The sequence below is a fragment of the Colletes gigas genome, unplaced genomic scaffold, assembly GCF_013123115.1.
Source record: "Colletes gigas isolate AHSC1104 unplaced genomic scaffold, ASM1312311v1 Colletes_gigas_Sc00002, whole genome shotgun sequence".
In the NCBI taxonomy this organism is placed as follows: Eukaryota; Metazoa; Arthropoda; class Insecta; order Hymenoptera; family Colletidae; genus Colletes; species Colletes gigas.
In genome coordinates, this window is record NW_025106631.1 from 1588845 (window position 1) to 1608416 (window position 19572).

At 40.6% G+C, this 19572-nt stretch overlaps 2 protein-coding genes across 4 annotated transcripts; both read left to right on the forward strand.

Annotated features, from left to right (window-relative positions):
* Window positions 1–211: 211 nt before the first annotated feature.
* On the forward strand, window positions 212–4337 carry LOC122398597 (nucleolar protein dao-5). Of its 3 annotated transcripts, none has more exons than XM_043398654.1 (4): window positions 212–339; window positions 636–2252; window positions 2425–2511; window positions 3253–4337. In XM_043398654.1, exons 1-4 carry the CDS (start codon window positions 238–240, stop codon window positions 3406–3408), a joined length of 1962 nt encoding a protein of 653 aa, XP_043254589.1. In that variant the 5' UTR covers window positions 212–237; the 3' UTR covers window positions 3409–4337. The 3 variants fall into 3 exon arrangements, with proteins under 3 accessions (XP_043254589.1, XP_043254598.1, XP_043254579.1); XM_043398663.1 differs by having other exon boundaries at window positions 2428–2511; XM_043398644.1 differs by lacking the exon at window positions 2425–2511 and adding an exon at window positions 2703–3164 and having other exon boundaries at window positions 3253–3395.
* An 863-nt stretch (window positions 4338–5200) lies between these two features.
* LOC122401481 lies at window positions 5201–18147 on the forward strand. Its single transcript, XM_043403635.1, has 5 exons — window positions 5201–5545; window positions 11298–11458; window positions 11559–11719; window positions 15949–16117; window positions 17958–18147. Exons 2-5 carry the CDS (start codon window positions 11298–11300, stop codon window positions 18145–18147), a joined length of 681 nt encoding a protein of 226 aa, XP_043259570.1. The 5' UTR covers window positions 5201–5545.
* Window positions 18148–19572: the final 1425 nt, after the last annotated feature.

A 19572-nucleotide genomic window follows, 5' to 3' on the forward strand; every position in this document is an offset into this window, starting at 1 on the left:
CTTGATCCTTTCTGCGTTCATGTTTCTCAGAATAACTTCATTTAAACATGATATTAAAGCAAAATTGATTCACATACCAGCGTTCTGCAAACAAATACATTATTGTAGACGAGTGACGCATCTAAGGTTTATTCAGTTTATGTTTGATCGCAGCGCTGTTCACACGAGAGCGGACAGTGTGTAAATCGTGCATTCAATTGCGGCTAATTGACCAAGATATTCGCACACGCGTCCATTATGGCATCCACTGAAGATCTAAGCGTTTCTGCACTTATCTACGATTATTTACTGAAAAAAGACGCGTCTTTGGCGAAGGTTTTCCAGAAGAAAACAAAGGCGGTAAGATTATAGAAAGATTTTATATATATATACGTTTGTTCATCGATTTTCATAGTGCCGATGCCCATGCGGCGTATGAAGTGCCGCCATTCCGTCGTACCACGTGGGCGAAATATCTTCATTATTTTATATTTCGAATATTTCTTCAATTCGAACTTGACCACCGCGATATTTATTTCCTTTTACCACTGTCGATTAATATTATTCGATCCGTACATTACTCGCATCAGTAAATATCGGATTCTTCGTAAAAGTGGTTACAGCTTCGTTCATGTTTGTTTATTTTTTTTTCGCAGCCCGCACTTCCGAAGGGGGCACCAACGATATTAGAAGTATTTCAGTATTTTCAAAAAACGTCCCCTAAGAAGTTGAACGTTAAAGCTCAAACAAAAGACAGTAGTTCAGATTCAAGTTCAGAAAGCGAAGATGAAGCACCAAATAAGACGCCACAAGTAAATGGCAAGGTCGCGATTAATGCTGTAACGAATAATAAGAATCAAGAATCTTCTGACGATACCTCCAGCGAAGATGAAAAGCCAGCTCCAAAAGCTGCAGCTAAAGTTAAGCCTATAGTTAAAACACCGTCTAAGGCACCGCTTGTAAAGAAAAAAGAGAGTTCGGATGATAGTTCATCGGACGAAGAAGAGGTACAAACTGTACAACCAAAAACAGCATCTACCCCTAAAGGAGCTCAAGTGACTAAAATGGAGGAATCCTCGGACGATGATTCTGATTCAGACGATGATGATGCACCTAAAGCGAGTATAACTGCAAAACCAGTTGCAAAAGTGCAAGCAAAAGCTGTGCCTAGTAAAAAGAAATCATCAAGCGACGATAGTAGTGAAAGTAATGAAAATCCTGTTAAGCCAATACTTAAAAAACCAGTGCTTGCTGTATCTGGAGTCAAAACGCCGGTAATGAAAAACAAGGCAACCAAAAATTCCAATGACTCGTCGGAGGAATCTAGTGACGATTCCGATTCTTCGGAAACTGTATTTACTCCGAAACAAACGCCAAAAGCTGTCGAGGTTAAGGCAAAAGTAGAGAAGCCTGCTAAACAAACGAAAGAACCTGTGAAGCTCGTAAAGAAAAGTAAAAATGTAACGATAAAGCAAACTGTTACAAAGGGGAAATCTTCATCTAGCGAAGAAAGTAGCGACCAAGCGCCAAAGAAACCTATTGCTCCTCCAACGCCAGCAGTAAAAAAGAAACCCCTTATTAAGAAGGAAGAAGTTTCCTCGAGTGAGGATAGTAGCGAAGAAGATGCACCTCCGACTAAAAAATCTGCTCCTCCAACACCGGCAGCTACAAAAAGAGGTCCTGTCAAGAAAGAAAAGTCTTCGAGCGATGATAGCAGCGAAGATGATGAACCCCCAGCTAAGAGACCCGCTCTTGCTAAGTTGGTTACACCACCTGTTGCGGCTAAGAAAACAGAATCATCCAGTGATGATTCTGATGATTCAGAAGATGAAAAACCAGCTAAAAAACCTGTAACAAAACCGGTAGCAAAGAAAGCAGAGTCTTCCAGTTCCGATGACTCTGATGAGTCTATGGATGAAAAGCCTGCCAAAGCGCCTACACCTGCACTTGCAAAAACAGCAGCGAAAGCAAATATTAAGAAGAAAGCATCCAGCGAAGACTCGGAATCCGACTCGTCGGAGGATGAAAATCCAAAAGTAGCACCTAATGTGAAAACTCCAAAACCAGTAGCAGCTAAAAAAGATTCCGATTCCGAGGAAAGCGATTCAGACGAGGAGGCAGAGGAGAAAGTACCTCCGCAAAAAGCACTAGGTAAAGCTGAGAAGAAGAAACACAAAGAAGTAGACCAACAAAATGAAGAACAGTCTGCACCCGCTCATAAAAACAACTACAGCAATTTTGTAAAAGCAAGCAACAGCTTCAATGGCGATAAGGTACATTTTATTCCAATACATTCATATTAAAAAAAAAAGATTTTGAATATTATAATTGTTGAACATTCTGGTTCTTATATATTGATATAGTCAGTTATATTATAGATGTTCATAACGATAGCACCATAAATTATTTTAAACGTAACTTTTATTCGTGAAATTTTATGTTCAGCAGCAAAAAAAGACTCCGTTCCGTCGTGTAATGGACGAGCGGGTAGACTTGGATCCCAAATTGGCTAACAATTCTTTTGAGGCAAAGGTAAATGCTTGGAAACATTCGAGAAGCGCAGGTCACTCGCCGTTTCATGAAAAGCTTGAGACCATGTTTCCGTGCATTCACCGACCCCCTTTTGAAATGTTCCTTTAGGGGAAACGAACTGAAAAAATTATTCGTGTACGATACGTTTGTTGAAAGAACGGCGGTTGACCTGAGTTTCTCTTTTGTTCTAGGAGGACGATCAAGAGGAGGGTGGTTTTAAGAAGCATGGAGGAAGGGGTGGTTTCGGTGGCGGGGGTAGAGGTTTCGGTCGTGGTGGATTCAGGGGTGGTCGCGGTGGTTTCGGTGACAACAGAGATGGTCGCGGCGGTCGCGGTGGATTCAGGGGTGGTCGTGGTTTCGGGGACAGGGGTGGTCGTGGCGGTGGTGACAGAGGCGGTCGCGGTGGTGGCGATAGAGGCGGTCGTGGACGAGGCGGGTTCGATAACAGAAAATCGTGGGGTGGAAACGATAACGAAGGTGGTAAAGACGGATTTAGAAGATCATGGGGTAACAAGGATGGCGAAAGGGGAGGTAGTCGCGGTGGATTCAGGGGTGGTAGAGGTGGTTTCGATAGAAAAAAATCATTCGATAGCACGTCGCCACAAAATAAAAAAATAACGTTTGACGATTGATGATAAGAATTGTGTATAAAGGTGAGGGGTCAGTTAGTTTGAAGTAATCGAGTCGTCTACGTATGTATACATTAGTATGGGAAGAGAACATATATAATTTTTTTGACAGAGAGGCGCACGTGGCTCTTGGGGAGAGAAAGCTAATCAAGACCTGAAACATACAAGAGGAAAATCATTTCGTCATGAAAAGACGAAAAAAAAACGTGGTAGTTACCGCGGCGGTCAAATAGATACTAGCGTCAATTCCATTAAGTTTGACGACTGAGTAAGCATATGTAAAATGTATATGTAAATGTTTTAATATTATTAACCGATACGTTTAGTTAAGTGAAATATAAAAACGATCATTGACATACACACACACACAGACACACAAGCTTCTCTAAGTGGGGTAAGCGATCTACTTTTAAACACAAGACATGTTGGGTACAGTTCCCACTTGTTTAATGCAAAATTACGAACGACGAGATCGATCTTCGTTCTTATTGGTAACCGATTGCATTTAATTCCGCCAGTTTGTCGACTAAGTAACGGCTACGATTTTTTTAATACTTAGTATCTATAAGACTGCGATTTCCACATGTCCGTCAAAAGTTTCGTGAAAAAAAAAAAACACTATCTCTTATTTTAATATGAGAAGTACAGTTTGTGAAAGTTACTTCGATACCTAATGGTTACTGTATTAGAAACTAATGAGTGTTGTTTCTTGCAATATGCGATATACTTCATCAATCTGTCGTTCCTAGAGTAAATAGGAAGTTTGCCAGATATCATTTACACTTGTAATCATTAAAACATGCAAGAAATGTATCATTAAGGTAATCATTATTTTTAATCGTTCAATCTATCAAAGGAGGCTTTTTTACAAGTATTATTCTCGGTGTTTGGTCTCGATATGGAAAAGCGTTTTCGACATTGTTCTTGCTTCCTTGTAATTAGTATCGAAACATCGGAAATGCAGTGATTTTCGACTAATTACAAATTCGAAAGCCATTGCATTTCTCGAGACGTTATTTAAGTACGAATTACAAGCGGTCGCGCAAAAGAATGTATAACCATCCAGTGCGTAAATGAATTTGTCAGAGTTGGCAGTATCCTTCGACTCTGTGCAAAAAGAATATTCCGTAATAGTTCTAATGCAAGTAATTCCGAACACACGAAATAGAAAATTTGTTATATTCATTGTTAATTTAAAAATAATGCATACTTTGTACGATAATATCATTACTGAAAAATAAGTATAAAGGTAATGTAATCTGAACGATCGTATTATTTTTTTTCCAACCAGTGTATATCATTTTCTCCGCCACGGAGATAAATTTAAACAATAAATTAAATAAGTAATTGAAATAAAAGTAAAAATTCAATTTGGAAATATATGAATTGAAATAATTGAAGATTCCGGTCCTTTAAATGCAATATTGTCTAAAAAATTAATTGGTATATAATTTTTGTATCCATGAGTTACACAAATAATTATTAATAAAATTGAATATAATTCATATTTAAATATAATTATTAAACCTCCAATTATTGAAATGAAAATTATATATACATAAACATTTAAATTTAATTCTATATTAATTAACAATAAAAACTTAAAATTATAATATATGTTAAAGGATGTAAGTTTGATTTTAAAATTGGAAATAAAATTAAAATTATTAATACAATTATTAATTTGATAAAAGTTATTAGTTTAGGGAAAAATGATATACACAGCGCCTTTAACACGTTGACTGCCACAATGGTCACCGGTGATCGATACTTCTATAAAATAACAAATGAATAATCGAACTATTCAATATTCTTAATTTTCTTGTAACGATTCGAAAAGATGGTGTGGCAATTATCGTGTTAATAACATTAGTAATCCAGAACTAATTGGTGTACAAAATATTTTATTTTTGGGTATGTATCGACTACCTGGAGAAAAGCTATTGAATGGGTTTAGAGTTCACGAAGCAGGCGTTCTGACGAAACTCGGTGAAAAAGGAGGGGGACGTCCCCGGTTACCCTCTTTCGTTCAACTTTTTCTCCAACAGGAGAAAAAAGACGATTTCGTGGCGGAATAGGGGCCGATATTTCTCGTCCCATCCCCTCTTTCGATCCAGCAACGACGGAGCACAGAGAGCGGTTACTTACGATTCTACAGTCAACCTCTGGACATCCACCTGTGAGGACGGAGGAGGTGTTCGACCCCACGACATCCGGTGTAGTGACATGAACAGTGTTTAAGAGACCCGTGTGCCCTCGTTTCGATCCCGTCCCTCTCGACTCACCGAACGTTTCGATCGATTAATGCTACGCGTGGTCGATCACATCATCGTCGAACGGGCCGAGAAAAGGTTTCAAACGCACCAGTGTTAAAAAGAGTCCGATCTTCCTCGCGGTGAGCGACGGTGAGTTTTATAAAAACCTATCTCGATCACCATCGAAAATAATAACGCATTAAAGTACGAAATTAAACCTTTGACCCTTCGAGAAATTGCATTCTCTACCCTGGTTTCGATCAGAGTCGAATTTAAACGAAACACGCGCTAAAATCGAGAGACTTGTACGAAAATTAACCCCCCCAGGCGGGTAGAAAACAAATTAGACAACCGGAAATGCGCTAAATGGTTGTAAAATTTAGATTCGTTGATGAACGAACACCACGTGGTTCGACACGGCGGGTGCATGCATAAATCTTTAAAGATCTAGGAAATTGGGATCGCTGGTTAGAAAGATCCGGAGCAAAATCTCTGAGAAACTATAATTACTAATTCAGAGCAAGATTTAGATATTCCCCTGTTACGGAATTATATTTCAATCTTTTCTATTGTTTCTATTTCGTTTCACAAATGCAATCCGTAGTTCGACTGATAACGTGGTAACACTTGTTCTTAAGTTTCGTGGCTATTAAGCAATAGCTTTACAATCGTCTATCGTTCTGACGGACTATATGTACTTTTAATAGCTTCTACCAGACCTTTAAAGTTAAGTAAATATCATTTCTAACTAATGAAACTTCTGTTTCTGTTTTCTTCGTAAATTCATCCCTAAGTGCGTTCAACGAATACGCTTAATGAGCACTAATTGCACGAGACACCCGCTGAACATTGTTTCCTATTAATACGGTGATTCCCAAAATATATGAAACACTAAAGTTTCGATGTTCGTCCAAAGTTTGTTAACCCTTTGCACTCCGAATTATATTTCAATCTTGTTACCAGTTGCTCCCAATGCTTTTAAGTGTTTTATTTGAAATTTACGTTGTATTTTGTTATTTTCAAATGTATATCTCTTTGGTTTGGACTTGATAAAATGTCGAGTGGGACTCGACAAAGGAGTTCCTGAGATAAAAACTGATGTCGAGTCACATTCGACGCAGGAGTGCAGAGGGTTAATGAATAAAGAAATGGCCTGAGACGATGCAAAAGTTCAGATAATAGATTTTTATGAGATAAATGGTGTTCGCACCGAAAAAAAAAGTAGAAGAAGAAGAAGAAGATTTTTATGATCAACGGAGAGCTCGAGCTATGTAGTTCTGCGATTGGACAAATATAATTTGGGTTATAAAAGGTGACGGAGCCTCCGACTAGGACATTTCTGCGAGTTGGTAGCCGCGACCGAGCGAAAGGAATTTCGAGCTCCGTAACAAGTCGCTGACAGTTAGAATAATTTATTCATGAAACGAAGCACCGAAATGGTTGTACCGTTATCGGGGACAAGGATGAATAAACGTAAGGCTGATAAAGACCGACGCGAGAGGAAAGAACGTTTTGGACGATTCATCTTTACCGTTAGGATCGGCCGCGCGACTCGCTCATGGTCCACGGAGGAATCTGCTCTCGACTTCCGGAAACACAGTTTTTCCTACGAGCTTTTTTTTCACCTCGTACGATTCGTCGAGCATGCCCGGAGGCAGTAACAAATCACTCGAATCTTTACGTCATCGGACGCTTTTGAACAGGGATAGAGTCATCATATTATCTTGGCAATGGCCACAGTTTAAGGTTGGCGGAAGTGTAATGATTGACAAACTATGTTCATTAAATTGGTTCCCCCCTTACACGGTTAACACTGTTCTTTCTCGAGTATCTCCTCGCTAATGACTATTTTCAAATTCCTAAAGAAGCTATTACATATATATTTAATCTAAATCATATATAATTTAATATCGATAAGTGTATTCAGATAATCTCAATGTAGGTATATAGCCTAATCGTATTACGCATTTATATGCGTTGCTAATAATCCTGTAGAGGGTTACATAGCATTCAATTAAAAAAAAAAAAAAAAAACAGGGATAGAGTGTTCCCCTAATTTTATTTACTAATAAATATTTCTTGGACACGCGAACGACGAATAAAATATATAGATTAATTCAAAATCTAGTCAATAGAATGAGTGAAAAATTTTTGTTATTAGCGAGTAAGATTTGACCTCTGCTGGAGGCTCCACTTGGAAAAGCGTTGCCCCGATCGAAGATAACGAAGATGTCCTGTTAATTGTTCCCAGCATCGTTCGTTAGCGCGTTAACAGTACTCCGTCGTACTGCTGCTGGGAAAATAAGTTCCCAAGCAAGCTGAGAAATTACGGCAGTCGCGAACAATTGTTCATCTCGATCCTGCAATTACCCGCGAACGCGGCAAAACTGTGGAAGTTCACCTCGATCTCAAGTTCAAGCGATTCTCACATGCTGCCCGGCACTTGTCTCGTCTTCGTTCGCCTGGGACCCGCCGTTATGTAATCTCTGGGTAGACGGAGCCGCGCGAATACCCCGTTGATATTTATCCGCGCGTCTGTTATGCCGCGATCGATATCGGGATCGACAATTACACGCCACGGCGTGTCCGTTCTGCTTTAAACGCGTTCGCGCCAACGCGCCGTGACTCGCGTGCGAAAAAGTCGAAGGAAGACTGGGAAAAGGCTGAAAGCGAGACGGAGAGAACGCTCTTTAATATCTGTATGATCGAGTGATTATTAGTTCCTTCCAACTTTTACTATTCCTGTCGAATCTAGACAAAGTTTCGTTTGGTTGATCTCTGTCTTTCGGTCGAAAGTATAGGCTGTAATTGTTATTATGTTATAATGTAAAACTTACTATATTAAATCCGTGGTTAGCCCTTCGAACTGGAAAAAGATGTTTGTAGCAACGTAGATCCCATTCTTGACACTGTCATGTTGGAGTCATGTTGCCATAGATCATTGTATTCGCTAATGCAATTATGAGCCTGGAAAATGCAAATGACGATATAGTAATCAGTTATATTACTGGTTCAATGATACTGGAACGCCCGTAAAATTATTTAAGTATAGGCTATTTAATTCGGAGATACATTAGCTATAATTGTCATTATGTTATAATATAAAGCTTACAATATTAAATCCGTGGTTAGCCCTTCGAACGGGAAAAAGATCCAAATTTGTAGCTACGTAGATCCCATTCTTGACACTGTCATGTTGGAGTCATGTTGCCATAGATCATTGTATTCGCTGATGCAGTGATGAAAGAGTTTTGTTTAGTTGATCTCTATCTTTCGATCGAAAGTATAGGCTATTTAATTCCGAAATATATTAGCTATAATTAGTATTATGTTATAATATAAAGCTTACAGTATTAAATCCGTGGTTAGCCCTTCGAACAGGAAAAAGATCCAAGTTTGTAGCGACGTAGATCTCATTCTTGACACTGGGAGTCATATTGCCATAGATCATTGTATTCAGTGATGAACCTGGAAAATGCAAATGACGATATAGTAATCAATTATATTATCTGATCGGTGCATTCATTACTGGTTCAATGATAATTATAAAATTATTTATCAAAAATGGAAGCTTCGCGACTCTGAAAGAAATAGCTTGCGTGGATTCAAACTCGGGGTCTGTTGGACGAGGGTTAAACGCGCGATTATTCTCATTTACGTATGCAAAGGACATTCTCCGTCTGCGAGGAAACGGATAAAAATTCGCCGGGCATTCAATTTCAGACGTCACCTGTGCGAACGAATCGGTGGCGAGAATTAACGCTGAGAACGACGGAGACTTCCTGAAGAAACAGATACGCGACACCGGTCACGGCCAATGACCAGCCTTGAGTGCTTACCCATTAACGATTTCCTTCCTTTCCTTTTCCCACGCGCGATTCATCGTCTCTGCCAGACGTTGCAATTTTCTGCCGCGATGGCCTCTCCTGGTCTCGAATCGTCTTCCGTTCCGTGTCTTGAAAATCACGATCGATTTCGACGACTTAAAGGTTTGAAAACGGTTGACGGTTGACGTAAAGTATAAAAAAGAAGGTAAAAATTACAAAGAGTAAATCGTTATACGTTTATTCGTCATTATGCTTGAATAAAATTCTACCCATCTGCTTACAAATGACGAGGCAACTATCAACACGAGGGCTCTTCCGTTTGCTCGTTTGAAAGAGCTTTTATTCTCTATACAGAGTCTCAAGAGCAAAAATGTTCGAGCAGCGGCCATAAATTTGCGTGACACTTGAAAAAACCACGATGAAAGAGGCCGTAGGAAAATTTTATTCGATATTAATATGAAAAGCGTTATAAAACGCAGACTTGTACGCTTCCCCTGATCTTTTTTTAATTTTTCGTTGGAATTTAAAGACGTGTTTCTGATCATACGGTCCAATTCGCCCTATAAATGGTTCCGTAGAATTTAGATTCACTGTTGCGGAGTGGAGTGCAACGCTTCCGGGCAAGTGTACAGCAAATATTCTTAAATTCTAGAGAGCATCGACGCGTTGCTTTCGCTCGTGTCCAAGCTCGTGACAAACGGAAGTTGCACGAGCCCGGCAACCCAGAAACCCCGAACGCTATACATGGGATATCGATTTCGCCGCGGCTAATTGTTATTACCGATCGAGTTCGTCACTCTCTCGTCCCGTCTCGACGATCTCCATCGTCCGGGAGGCTCGAAAGGGAAAAAAAAGATTCTTGCTCGTTCCCTTGCCGCGGAGATGCCAGCGTGTCAGCGTTCCGTGAAACAGAACCGTGGCGAAGTCACGGACCAAAAGAAACGATAACGGAGAATACTCGGAGTCGATCGTTCAACGTCCGCGAAATTACGCTCATTGTCGATGCTGGCAGTCCAGTGTTCGGAATACTCATTCTGAAAAATAAAGAAACGTAAGAGACTTCGATAACAATGTACAAGCAGCGATGTCCAATTATTCAAATGTTTGAAATTTATTCGTAGGACTTAACTGCCCATAAAATATTCGAATAGTACCCGTCTTACTTCCGTCGCGGCGACAACGTGTTTCCCCCTAACCGTGATCCCTGTGCACGGCCAGCTGTGATTGTTTTATTCATGAGCACCCGCTCGTGCTCCCGAGCGTAATTAGTTTCTCATTAATACGCATCCTCGAAGAGGCTCCCGATACGTGAAACGATCTGTCCTTTCCCGCGCATTCTTTCCACGATGTACAGGCTGCCCCAATTGCGGACTGTTTTCTATAAGGTTCTTCGTTTCTCAAAAACAGTTTTACCAAAGTTGATTAAACCACGACCTTTGAACTTATATTAATTGTTTATTCTATAATTCTGATCCTCAGGTGACGGCTACTTGAGCCTACTAAATCAGGATCTCCCTTTCTCAAAAGCAGGTTTACCAAAGTTGATTAAACCACGACCTTTGAGCTTATATTAAATGTTCATTCTATAATTCTGATCCTCAAGTGATGGCTACTTGAGCCTACTAATTCAGGATCTCCCTTTCTCAAAAGCAGGTTTACCAAAGTTGATTAAACCACGACCTTTGAGCTTATATTAAATGTTCATTCTATAATTCTGATTCTGATTCTATAATTTTGATCCTCAAGTGATGGCTACTTGAGCCTACTAATTGAGGATCTCCCTTTCTCAAAAGCAGGTTTACCAAAGTTGATTAAACCACAATCATTGATCTTATATTAATTGTTTATTCTATGATTCTAATTCTTATTCTATAATTCTGATTCTAATGTTATTCAGATGATGGCTACTTGAGACTACTAATTGAGGATCTCCCTTTCTCAAAAGCAGGTTTACCAAAGTTGATTAAACCACGACCTTTGAGTTTATATTAATTGTTTATTCTATAATTCTGATTCTCAGGTGACGGCTACTTGAGCCTACTAATTCAGACAGTATGTTTTTGTTATAATTGCAGATGTCCAGGTACCTCGGCCTGATCCTCGTTATCACGACGTGTGGCCACGTCTACGGAGCCAAAAAATGCGAGGGGAACGGGCTGGGCTTGAAGTACGTGTGGGGCGACGCGCTCACGGACCCAGCGGACTGCATAGGTCCCAATAACATGCAATATCCGTCGTAAGTGTTCCCTCGTGAGACCGTCAGCTGGAATTTGAGGGAGTCAGATCTCTCTGTTTTGCTCGTTGTACCGTTACGATAAACGAAACGACTGTCGTAGAGCCGCGATATCGAGAAGTTACAAGAATCTGTGGGCGAGCAGCAGAACGGCGAGGTCCCATCAGCCTAGAACGATCGATCCCGAATTGACGAGGCAGGCGCTTCTGCACAATTACAAGGCGGTACACGGGGGCTACTCCATCGCTGAGAACTCTCGAAACGGTAGGTTGTTCCAGGAAACATTTTTAATACACGGTCGGGTGGTCACTTCTTCGAAAAACAGTCTCGAGTCTTCTCCAAGAATCCATCAAACCGCTTCGCCAATTATCCAATGGCCATAGCCTTCATACAGTTTAACATAAAACGATATTTACAATTATAGCAATAATCTTTAAAATTATGAAATAGTAAGAATTCTTTGTGAATTAAACATTATTACCAAAATAATCAATCCCTTTTACAATATGTTCGAAACATCAAGTACAATGCTCTTTTCGACGAAGCTATTACTTTTGCCTCGCTCCAGCGATCAAAGACCGTATTTTCATGTGCACAAGAATTCTTTAGATCTGTTATCAATCATTCACGGAACAATGTAGACGTCTTCGCGGCACGGTGATTAAGAATCACTGCCTCTGTAACATGTTACTCGCGTTAATTGATAAGATGATTTATTACTTAGAAATGTTAAATAACTGCTTAGAAACATTTCAAACCGAGAAAACTGACGAAGGGAATTTCACGCCAGTGTCCAAAACTCTTCGTTCATTTAATGAAAACAATATCGCTTTTTTAAATTGGCTGCGCATTCTTCCGACTTAAATTCGATTAAAGATTTATGAGCAATGTTAATTCGACGCATTCTTGCTAACAATCGCGAGTTGGAAAACCTGGAGGAATGAAACGTTACGATGATCAAAGCTTGGAACAGCGTACAGAATATTTGGAAATTTTATAATTAGACTGCGGATGTTTATGCTTTTAGGGGAAATTTTAATCCTCAAAAAACTACAGAATGCATTTAATATGGAAAAATATAAGAAATACTTCAAGTAAGATACGAATTATTATATTTATGCATTTATGGGAAATTTTAATCCTCAAAGAACTACAGAATGCATTTAATATGCAGAAATATAAGAAATACTTCAAGTAAGGTACGAATTATTATATTTAGGGCTTGAGACAGAGTTCTATAAAGCTCTGATTTCATTAATTCTATTAATAAAAATGTGAATTTGCAGAAAGATCCGCAGCCTATTTATAATGAACTTTTGTTATAATATCGGGTAGGCGTTTTAGTAGGAGGCACGGTAGCTTCTCGATTCTCGTTACTTTTTGATCAGATCGCGTACATTTATGGCGCACTTTTAGTGATTTAACAGACTTGGATCGCGAATAATCACGGAACAGCGATAACCCACATCCCCGTCGAACCATCGTAAGCGCGTTAGTCGCTTCGCCCGAATAGAAAACCGTAGAAACGTCTTATCCTGAGCGTTGTATGCTCGCGAGCGAAACAACGACGATGTCGTGCCATTAATTTATAATTATCACGGTGGCTGCTGGGGAGTATTATCGAGGAGAAGCGCGTTCACGCGCGCTTTACGAGGTTATTGTACCGTGCCTGGTAATATGCAAACATTCTGCTCTCATGCTCCGCCGTTTCTCCCGCGAACGTTCCCGGGACTTCGTGGCTTTTGTAAAAAGTAGTTTCCCGCGGATTCGCTGCCGTGCGAATGTTTCACGGCGATACCGTTGCTTCGACATTAACGAGGGATCCACGCGAAGTGTTACGCGCCTCGATCTCAATGAATCCTCGCGGTTACGATAGCAAACCGAAAATTACAGCACCCACCGGGCCGAACGAAATGAAATATTTTTAATATTACAATAGTTTTTGCGCGCCAAATTTGGGACTAGAACATGTAGGAGTATTCGAACGCTTACATTTGCAACTTTCGTCTGGTAGAATATGCGATCGCGTGGCTCGACATCGAGCATACACTTTCTTCCGTTATGCCTCGCTTAACTTACGTTAAAAATGATATTTCGTAATACCTTCATACAGCACATACAATTGAATACATTTTTCTAACGATATTTGTCTTTTGTAAAGCATTTTAAGACCTCGTCAAGTCGCTGATTCGCGAACGGTCCATTCGATTGAGTTTCCGAGCGCGTTCACGCACGACGCGTTCGGAAATGTACAAAAATCGGAACAACCGGTTGCGCGATGTACCGGGACCTCGCAGCCTTGAATTACGCGGCTGTCCTTATGACACGAAAACCTGGTTCGAAGCGACCACAACACCCGCCGCGCGTGTTTCACGATCGGGTCGTGGCCTTTGAAATTCGCTGATCACGAGCTTCGTTATCCGCGAGGAAACTCATTAGCCTTTGCCATTCGGGTCATTCAGTGTCAAATCAGTCGCTTGACCTTCAACGGTATTTAGCCTTGGAACGCTGTAGCGGGATACTGCGTGCCCCGCTCATTTTTCTCGTCGATTTATCTGCAACAAAAAGGAAAGATCGATGACTGTTTTCTTTACAAAATGAACATTAGACCGCGGATCTTTATGCAAATTCACACTTTTATTAATAGAATTGATGAAACGGAAGCTTCGCAGAGGGCTGTCTCAACAGTCTCAACCCCTAAATATAATAATTCGTATCTTACTTTAAGTATTTCTTATATTTTTGCATATTAAATGCATTCTGTAGTTCTTTGAGGATTAAACATCCGCAGTCTAGTGATCATTTATAAGATTTACAAGAAGCATTGGAATTTCTTTTATACGTAGATCAATCAATTACCCTAGGAAGATCCAGAAGTCAGAAGGCAGAGTAGTTATCCCATCAACCCCCAATCATAAGTAGATTATGTTCTCCGCAGAAGTCACGTTGCTTCTCGAGGAGTTATGACTATCTTTTGATCAGCCAGGAGAGATTAATGAAGAAGAAGAAGAAGAAATAGATTCCATTGCCCCAGAAGGATGCACCGATGCAATTTAATTAGAAATAAAATGGCAGCTTTAGAATCGAGATACACGGTTGCTTCGGTCATCGTTTAACCTTTGATTCGTCGAATTAAAGAGTTCGTTCTACAAAACGTGCAGTGTCGCCTACTTTCCTGGCGCTTTCCCTAGCTATCTACGACCGAAACAAAAAGTGCCATCCACTGCAACTTTCATTTTTTTTTTTACTTATGGTATAAAAAAAAAGTTATTTAATAATAAGAAAAAGAAATATTTAGTATTTAATTCGTTAGTAAAAATTGATTATAGTGGTATTTTAAAATGAATCACGATGAAATTCTTATGAAGTAGCCTTATGGTATAAAAAAAAGTTATTTAATAATAGGAATAGTTAGTTTTTAATTCGTTAGTAAAAATTGATTATAGTGGTATTTTAAAATGAAATACAATGCAATCCTTATGAAATAGCATTATGGTATAAAAAAAAAGTTATTTAATAATAGGAATAGTTAGTTTTTAATTCGTTAGTAAAAATTGATTATAGTGGTATTTTAAAATGAATAAAAAAAAAAAGTTATTTTATAATAAGAAACTATGGAGTGATTATTAGATTTAGGATAAAATTTGACTTTGTTTCGTCGAAGACTGAATGCAACATAATTTTCTAATCGTTCCCCCCTCGAGATATTTAAAATGGAGGTGTACTCTTCATATTGAGGAACATTGAATTGTAGGTGTTATCTGATGGTCCTTTTGACTTATTTTGACAGAATGCAAACAGACAAGTTATTTTGTACGTGTAATGTGTTTGGTGTAACGTGTAAAGATGGCCACGTTTCGAAATTTTGTTCCAACGCGCGTCCATTGGGCAATGGCTTGGTCGATGCAGGAGGACGGTAATAAGGCACCGTGTTATCCGGCCAATACAGTTATCGCTCCGTTCTGCTCATAACGGGATCCGCTGGCGACCCACTGGTCGTTTCGAACACACACGAGCCGACGGAATTCCGAATAAAGGGCGCCGATCTCGCGAACGAGTCACCCGATTCTCCTCGTTCCATCGTCGGGATTCCGGGGCCGCAAATTGACTTTTCCGTCTAACGACTCCCCAAGAATTTTTCCATCCGCGTTCCACGTAACGTGCATGATCGCTTCCGACGAAGGAGTCATGCTCTCCCGGGTCCTCGATACTGTTAGAGTTTATTTATTCATGTATTCAGACGGGAAGACGGTCATTGGTGCGAGTGAGGTGTAATCGTAACGGAGAACGAAGGAAGAATTAGCGTATCGTCGTCCCGGATGAAACGGCAATTTGTCTAGAGAAGTTCACACGATGTCCCATTTACCGTGACGATCGTAAATATTTACCTCAGGAGAATATAAACAATACCTGCAAAGATTTATACGAGTATTTAAATACAGAAAATGTCGAAGGGTTAATTACTTAAAGGGAACGATTACTTCTGTCTGCAGGACGAGCATTTTCGCCGAGAGAAACGTGCGGTTCGCCAGCCAGATTATGCAAAACGAGGTACAACACCACGGCGCCCATGTACGGGGTCAGCTTAACCAGCGGCCAACCGGTGACGATCGTGCAAAAATTCCCCGATCTTTTGCAACAGGTCGTGTTCGAAGTCTGCGAGTAAGTACGCCTAATTCGATTGTACACAATTTTTTTGAAATTCACCGTTCCCCGTTTAACCCTTTGCACTCCGAATTGTATTTGAATTTTGTTACCAGCAGCTTCCAAACGCTTTTAAGTGTTTTATTTGAAAGGGTGTAGCCGAATAAGGGGGTGAAATGTGCCCTTGAACCAAATGTGACATACAATGGATCCATCGATAGAGCATCAAGAAAAAACGTTCTGTGCCAAATTTTAACCCTCTATCTTATTTGGAAGGGTAGTTATTGAGAAAATTCGGATCAACGAATTTCTGCCTATTTCCCCTATTTAATCGAGTACAAAAATTATGAGAAAAATCTGGTGCATTGTGGTTATCGAGATACGTGTTTGAGAATTTTTTCCGACTTTTCGATTCCAAATCCTAGGTGTGAAAAATTGAAAAAGGAAAAAAAAACACAGAAAAATACGGATTTCGTATCGAAGCTTTCGAGACACTAGATTTATATGATTACTGTAAATGCGTATTGTCATTGGTTATCTCCCTGAATTTTTTCAGATTTTTTGATTCCTAATCCTAGGCGTGAAAAATTAAAAACGCAGAAAAATACCGATTTCGTATTGAAGCTTACGAGACACTAGATTTCTATAATTACTGTAAATGCGTATTGTCATTGGTTATCTCCCTGAATTTTTTCAGAGTTTTTGGTGGGGTGCACCGTAGTAGCAAAAATCAAAAACCGATTTTTTCGACGTTTTTCGCGTGAGAAAGCATCTTATACTTTGAATCACCATTGCACCATTATTATTAACAATTAAAATTTATAAAAAATATTTTTCTTTACATCATAACGTTAATAAATGATACTTCAAATTTTAAATGAATCTGTGCATTGGATTTTTCAAAAAAAATTCTTGAAAGACAGGCCATTTACATGAGGTTCCCCCCCTTAAAAAGTTCAAAACCGAACAGAATCGAGTAAATTTCATTCGTGCCTGACGAACGCAAATTCCAGTTTCGATCGACCGATTTTTTGAACCGTCTTTCGTGCGACGAGCAAAGTTGAAATTTGCCCGCCTCGATAATTGCTCGAGCAAACGACGACCCGAAAAACGGTTCAAAAGTAGGCTCGTTCTTGGCCGTGGACGCGATATTGTACGTAGACCCGTTCGTCCTACTGTGCCACATTCGAATCGCCGCGACCACCCGCCGATAGACCTCGATGAATTTCGAATTTGAATCGCGTAGCTCGTATTCACGGACCGCGCGACGTGCTGAGAAAGTAACAGTGGGCGAGGATCGAAACCTGCGTATCTGGTATGCTCGTGAACAAGTTTCGAGGAAGAACCGTTCGACGTTCGAACGCTACGCTAAATTCGCGCGCAAGTTCCACCGGAGTCAGTTTTCTAGACGCTGCCCAGACGTGATCAACACTAGAAAGACTAAAACTTAGTATATACCTATATTGCCCAAAAGCAGTCAAAACGACTGTACTGTGAAAGAATAACTAATGTATAAAGAAATTTGTTTAAAATGAATTTTTAATATTATGAATTTAGGGCGCAAGAGAAGTAAAATAAACAATTTGTTGGAACAAGTATCGCTGCATAAAGTTTCGATTAACAAGTACTACTTTAGCTCATTGAGAAACTGTAACTTATCAAGTATACGGCCAAATTGACAATTTATCGTGTGTTGGTAATCGAAAAAAAAATGAAAACTGTTATTTCAATACAAGCCTACCAATTTAAGCAAAAAAAAAAAAAATGCTCAAAAATTTCATTTTACACGAGGTTCCCCCCTTAAATTGAGACGGGCAGTACCGTGTAAGCGTACAGAGACATTGCCATGTGGTTTCAGGTCGAAGGAGTGCGACGTGGTCCACGGCGAGTGCACGCAGACGTACGTGCCGTACCTGTTTCTAGTGATTCCGCTCGGTCCGGTGACCTTGACCGGTCAGGATTACGTTCTCGTGGAGAGCGGTTGCGTCTGCAAGCCGAGGAATTCGGCAAGCGCCCCGTCGGAGTCCCCGGCCGTACCGAGCTTTTAAACGTTCATCGAACTCGAGCGTAAACGGCGGGCAAGATCGCTCGAGAGCCGCGTCCCCGTCGCGTCGATCGCGACTGATCGCGCTGGAAGGTGAATCCCCCGGAGCTCGGTGAACCTCGCCGCGGGACCTAGTAACCTCTTTGACGGAGCCAGCCCGAGACCGTCGGAGAGACCAGTATTCGTCGCCGCTAGAAAATGATTTCACGGGGAGAAATCGTGAAAATGGACGATTTTTCTTACCGCGACGGAAGGTCAGCCGCTTTTACCTTGGACCGATCGACTTCCCCAATTTGTCCCCGTGGCGTCTCGTCGCGACGTTGCGAAACATTTTGGTCGCTTCGAGCCGCCCAGGATAGGGACCGCGGTGATACCCGGATAAGTGACAACGACACACGACTCGGCTATATGAAACGAAAGATATAAAAGTTGAAATTTTCATTGCGTACAGAGGAGGTCGATTCCTGGAACGAATATTCGACCTTCCCCGGTTAACTCGATCGCCGAGGACCCGATCTCGTTTCAGTTATCCGGGAATTATTGTATTTCGCGTCACGACGTTTAAAGATTCGCTGATCCGTGTGCCGTTGAATGATAAAAAAGAGTATACATCAAACGTCACGCGTCCATCCTATTTTCTCGTACGTTGGTGCCGAAAAGAAGAAGTTATTTCAGCGATGGGAGAGAAAAAAACGCACGTGTCGGAACAGCGGCGTTCGTTTCGCGGAATCCGGTCTCGGAATTCGATCGAGTTCGTTAGACCTGACTCGCGAGCCGGTTTCGAGCAGGTGGTACCGGGGCAGCGTCGTAACAGCGTTCCGCGGGATGCATCGGTGCGAGTTATTCTTTTCAGAAGCATCGTAAAGTTATATCATTCACCTCGAACCGGGCAGCAACCAACCGGAAACGTTAATGTGCTCTTCTATTCTTCGTCGGTGCACAGTCATTCCCAGCATCTTCGTATTTCATCGTTTAATGGCGTTCCTTATTGCCCCGTTCGTATTTCGAATCTCGTCCAACTTTATACCGCTCTATCTCCGGTTCTGTTTATCGTTAAGTATATTTGGTAAAATCTTATTTTTCTTTCGCTACAAACTAATTAACAAAATATTGTTCCACGTACTTTACGAAATCCTGCATAGTTTCGGAGATACAGCCTTTTCCGGCTTTTTTCTGTCCCTGCAAAATGGAATACATTGTCATTTTTTCGCCACGATACCATTACGTGTAATAACATTATAATCGCGCCGTAATTACCGACCCAATTACGTCGTAATCATAATCGTAAATCTTCGAGGCACGCAGTAACTGTTTAATTATAGTGCAGTTACAACGATTACGTTCGATCATATCGTAGGAAACATAATCAGATTGCACTTTGGCCAACCCCTGACGCGTGGACTGGCCTAGTGCAGGACGAGGGGAAACA

Coding starts and splice junctions, on each gene's coding strand:
- LOC122401481 (XM_043403635.1), top strand. CDS start 11,298: ATGTCCAGGTACCTCGGCCTGATCCTCGTTATCACGACGTGTGGCCAC. Junction 11,459..11,558: donor AATAACATGCAATATCCGTC/GTAAGTGTTCCC, acceptor CGACTGTCGTAG/AGCCGCGATATCGAGAAGTT. Junction 16,118..17,957: donor GTCGTGTTCGAAGTCTGCGA/GTAAGTACGCCT, acceptor ATGTGGTTTCAG/GTCGAAGGAGTGCGACGTGG.
- LOC122398597 (XM_043398644.1), top strand. CDS start 238: ATGGCATCCACTGAAGATCTAAGCGTTTCTGCACTTATCTACGATTAT. Junction 340..635: donor TCCAGAAGAAAACAAAGGCG/GTAAGATTATAG, acceptor TTTTTTTCGCAG/CCCGCACTTCCGAAGGGGGC. Junction 2,253..2,702: donor ACAGCTTCAATGGCGATAAG/GTACATTTTATT, acceptor CTTTTGTTCTAG/GAGGACGATCAAGAGGAGGG.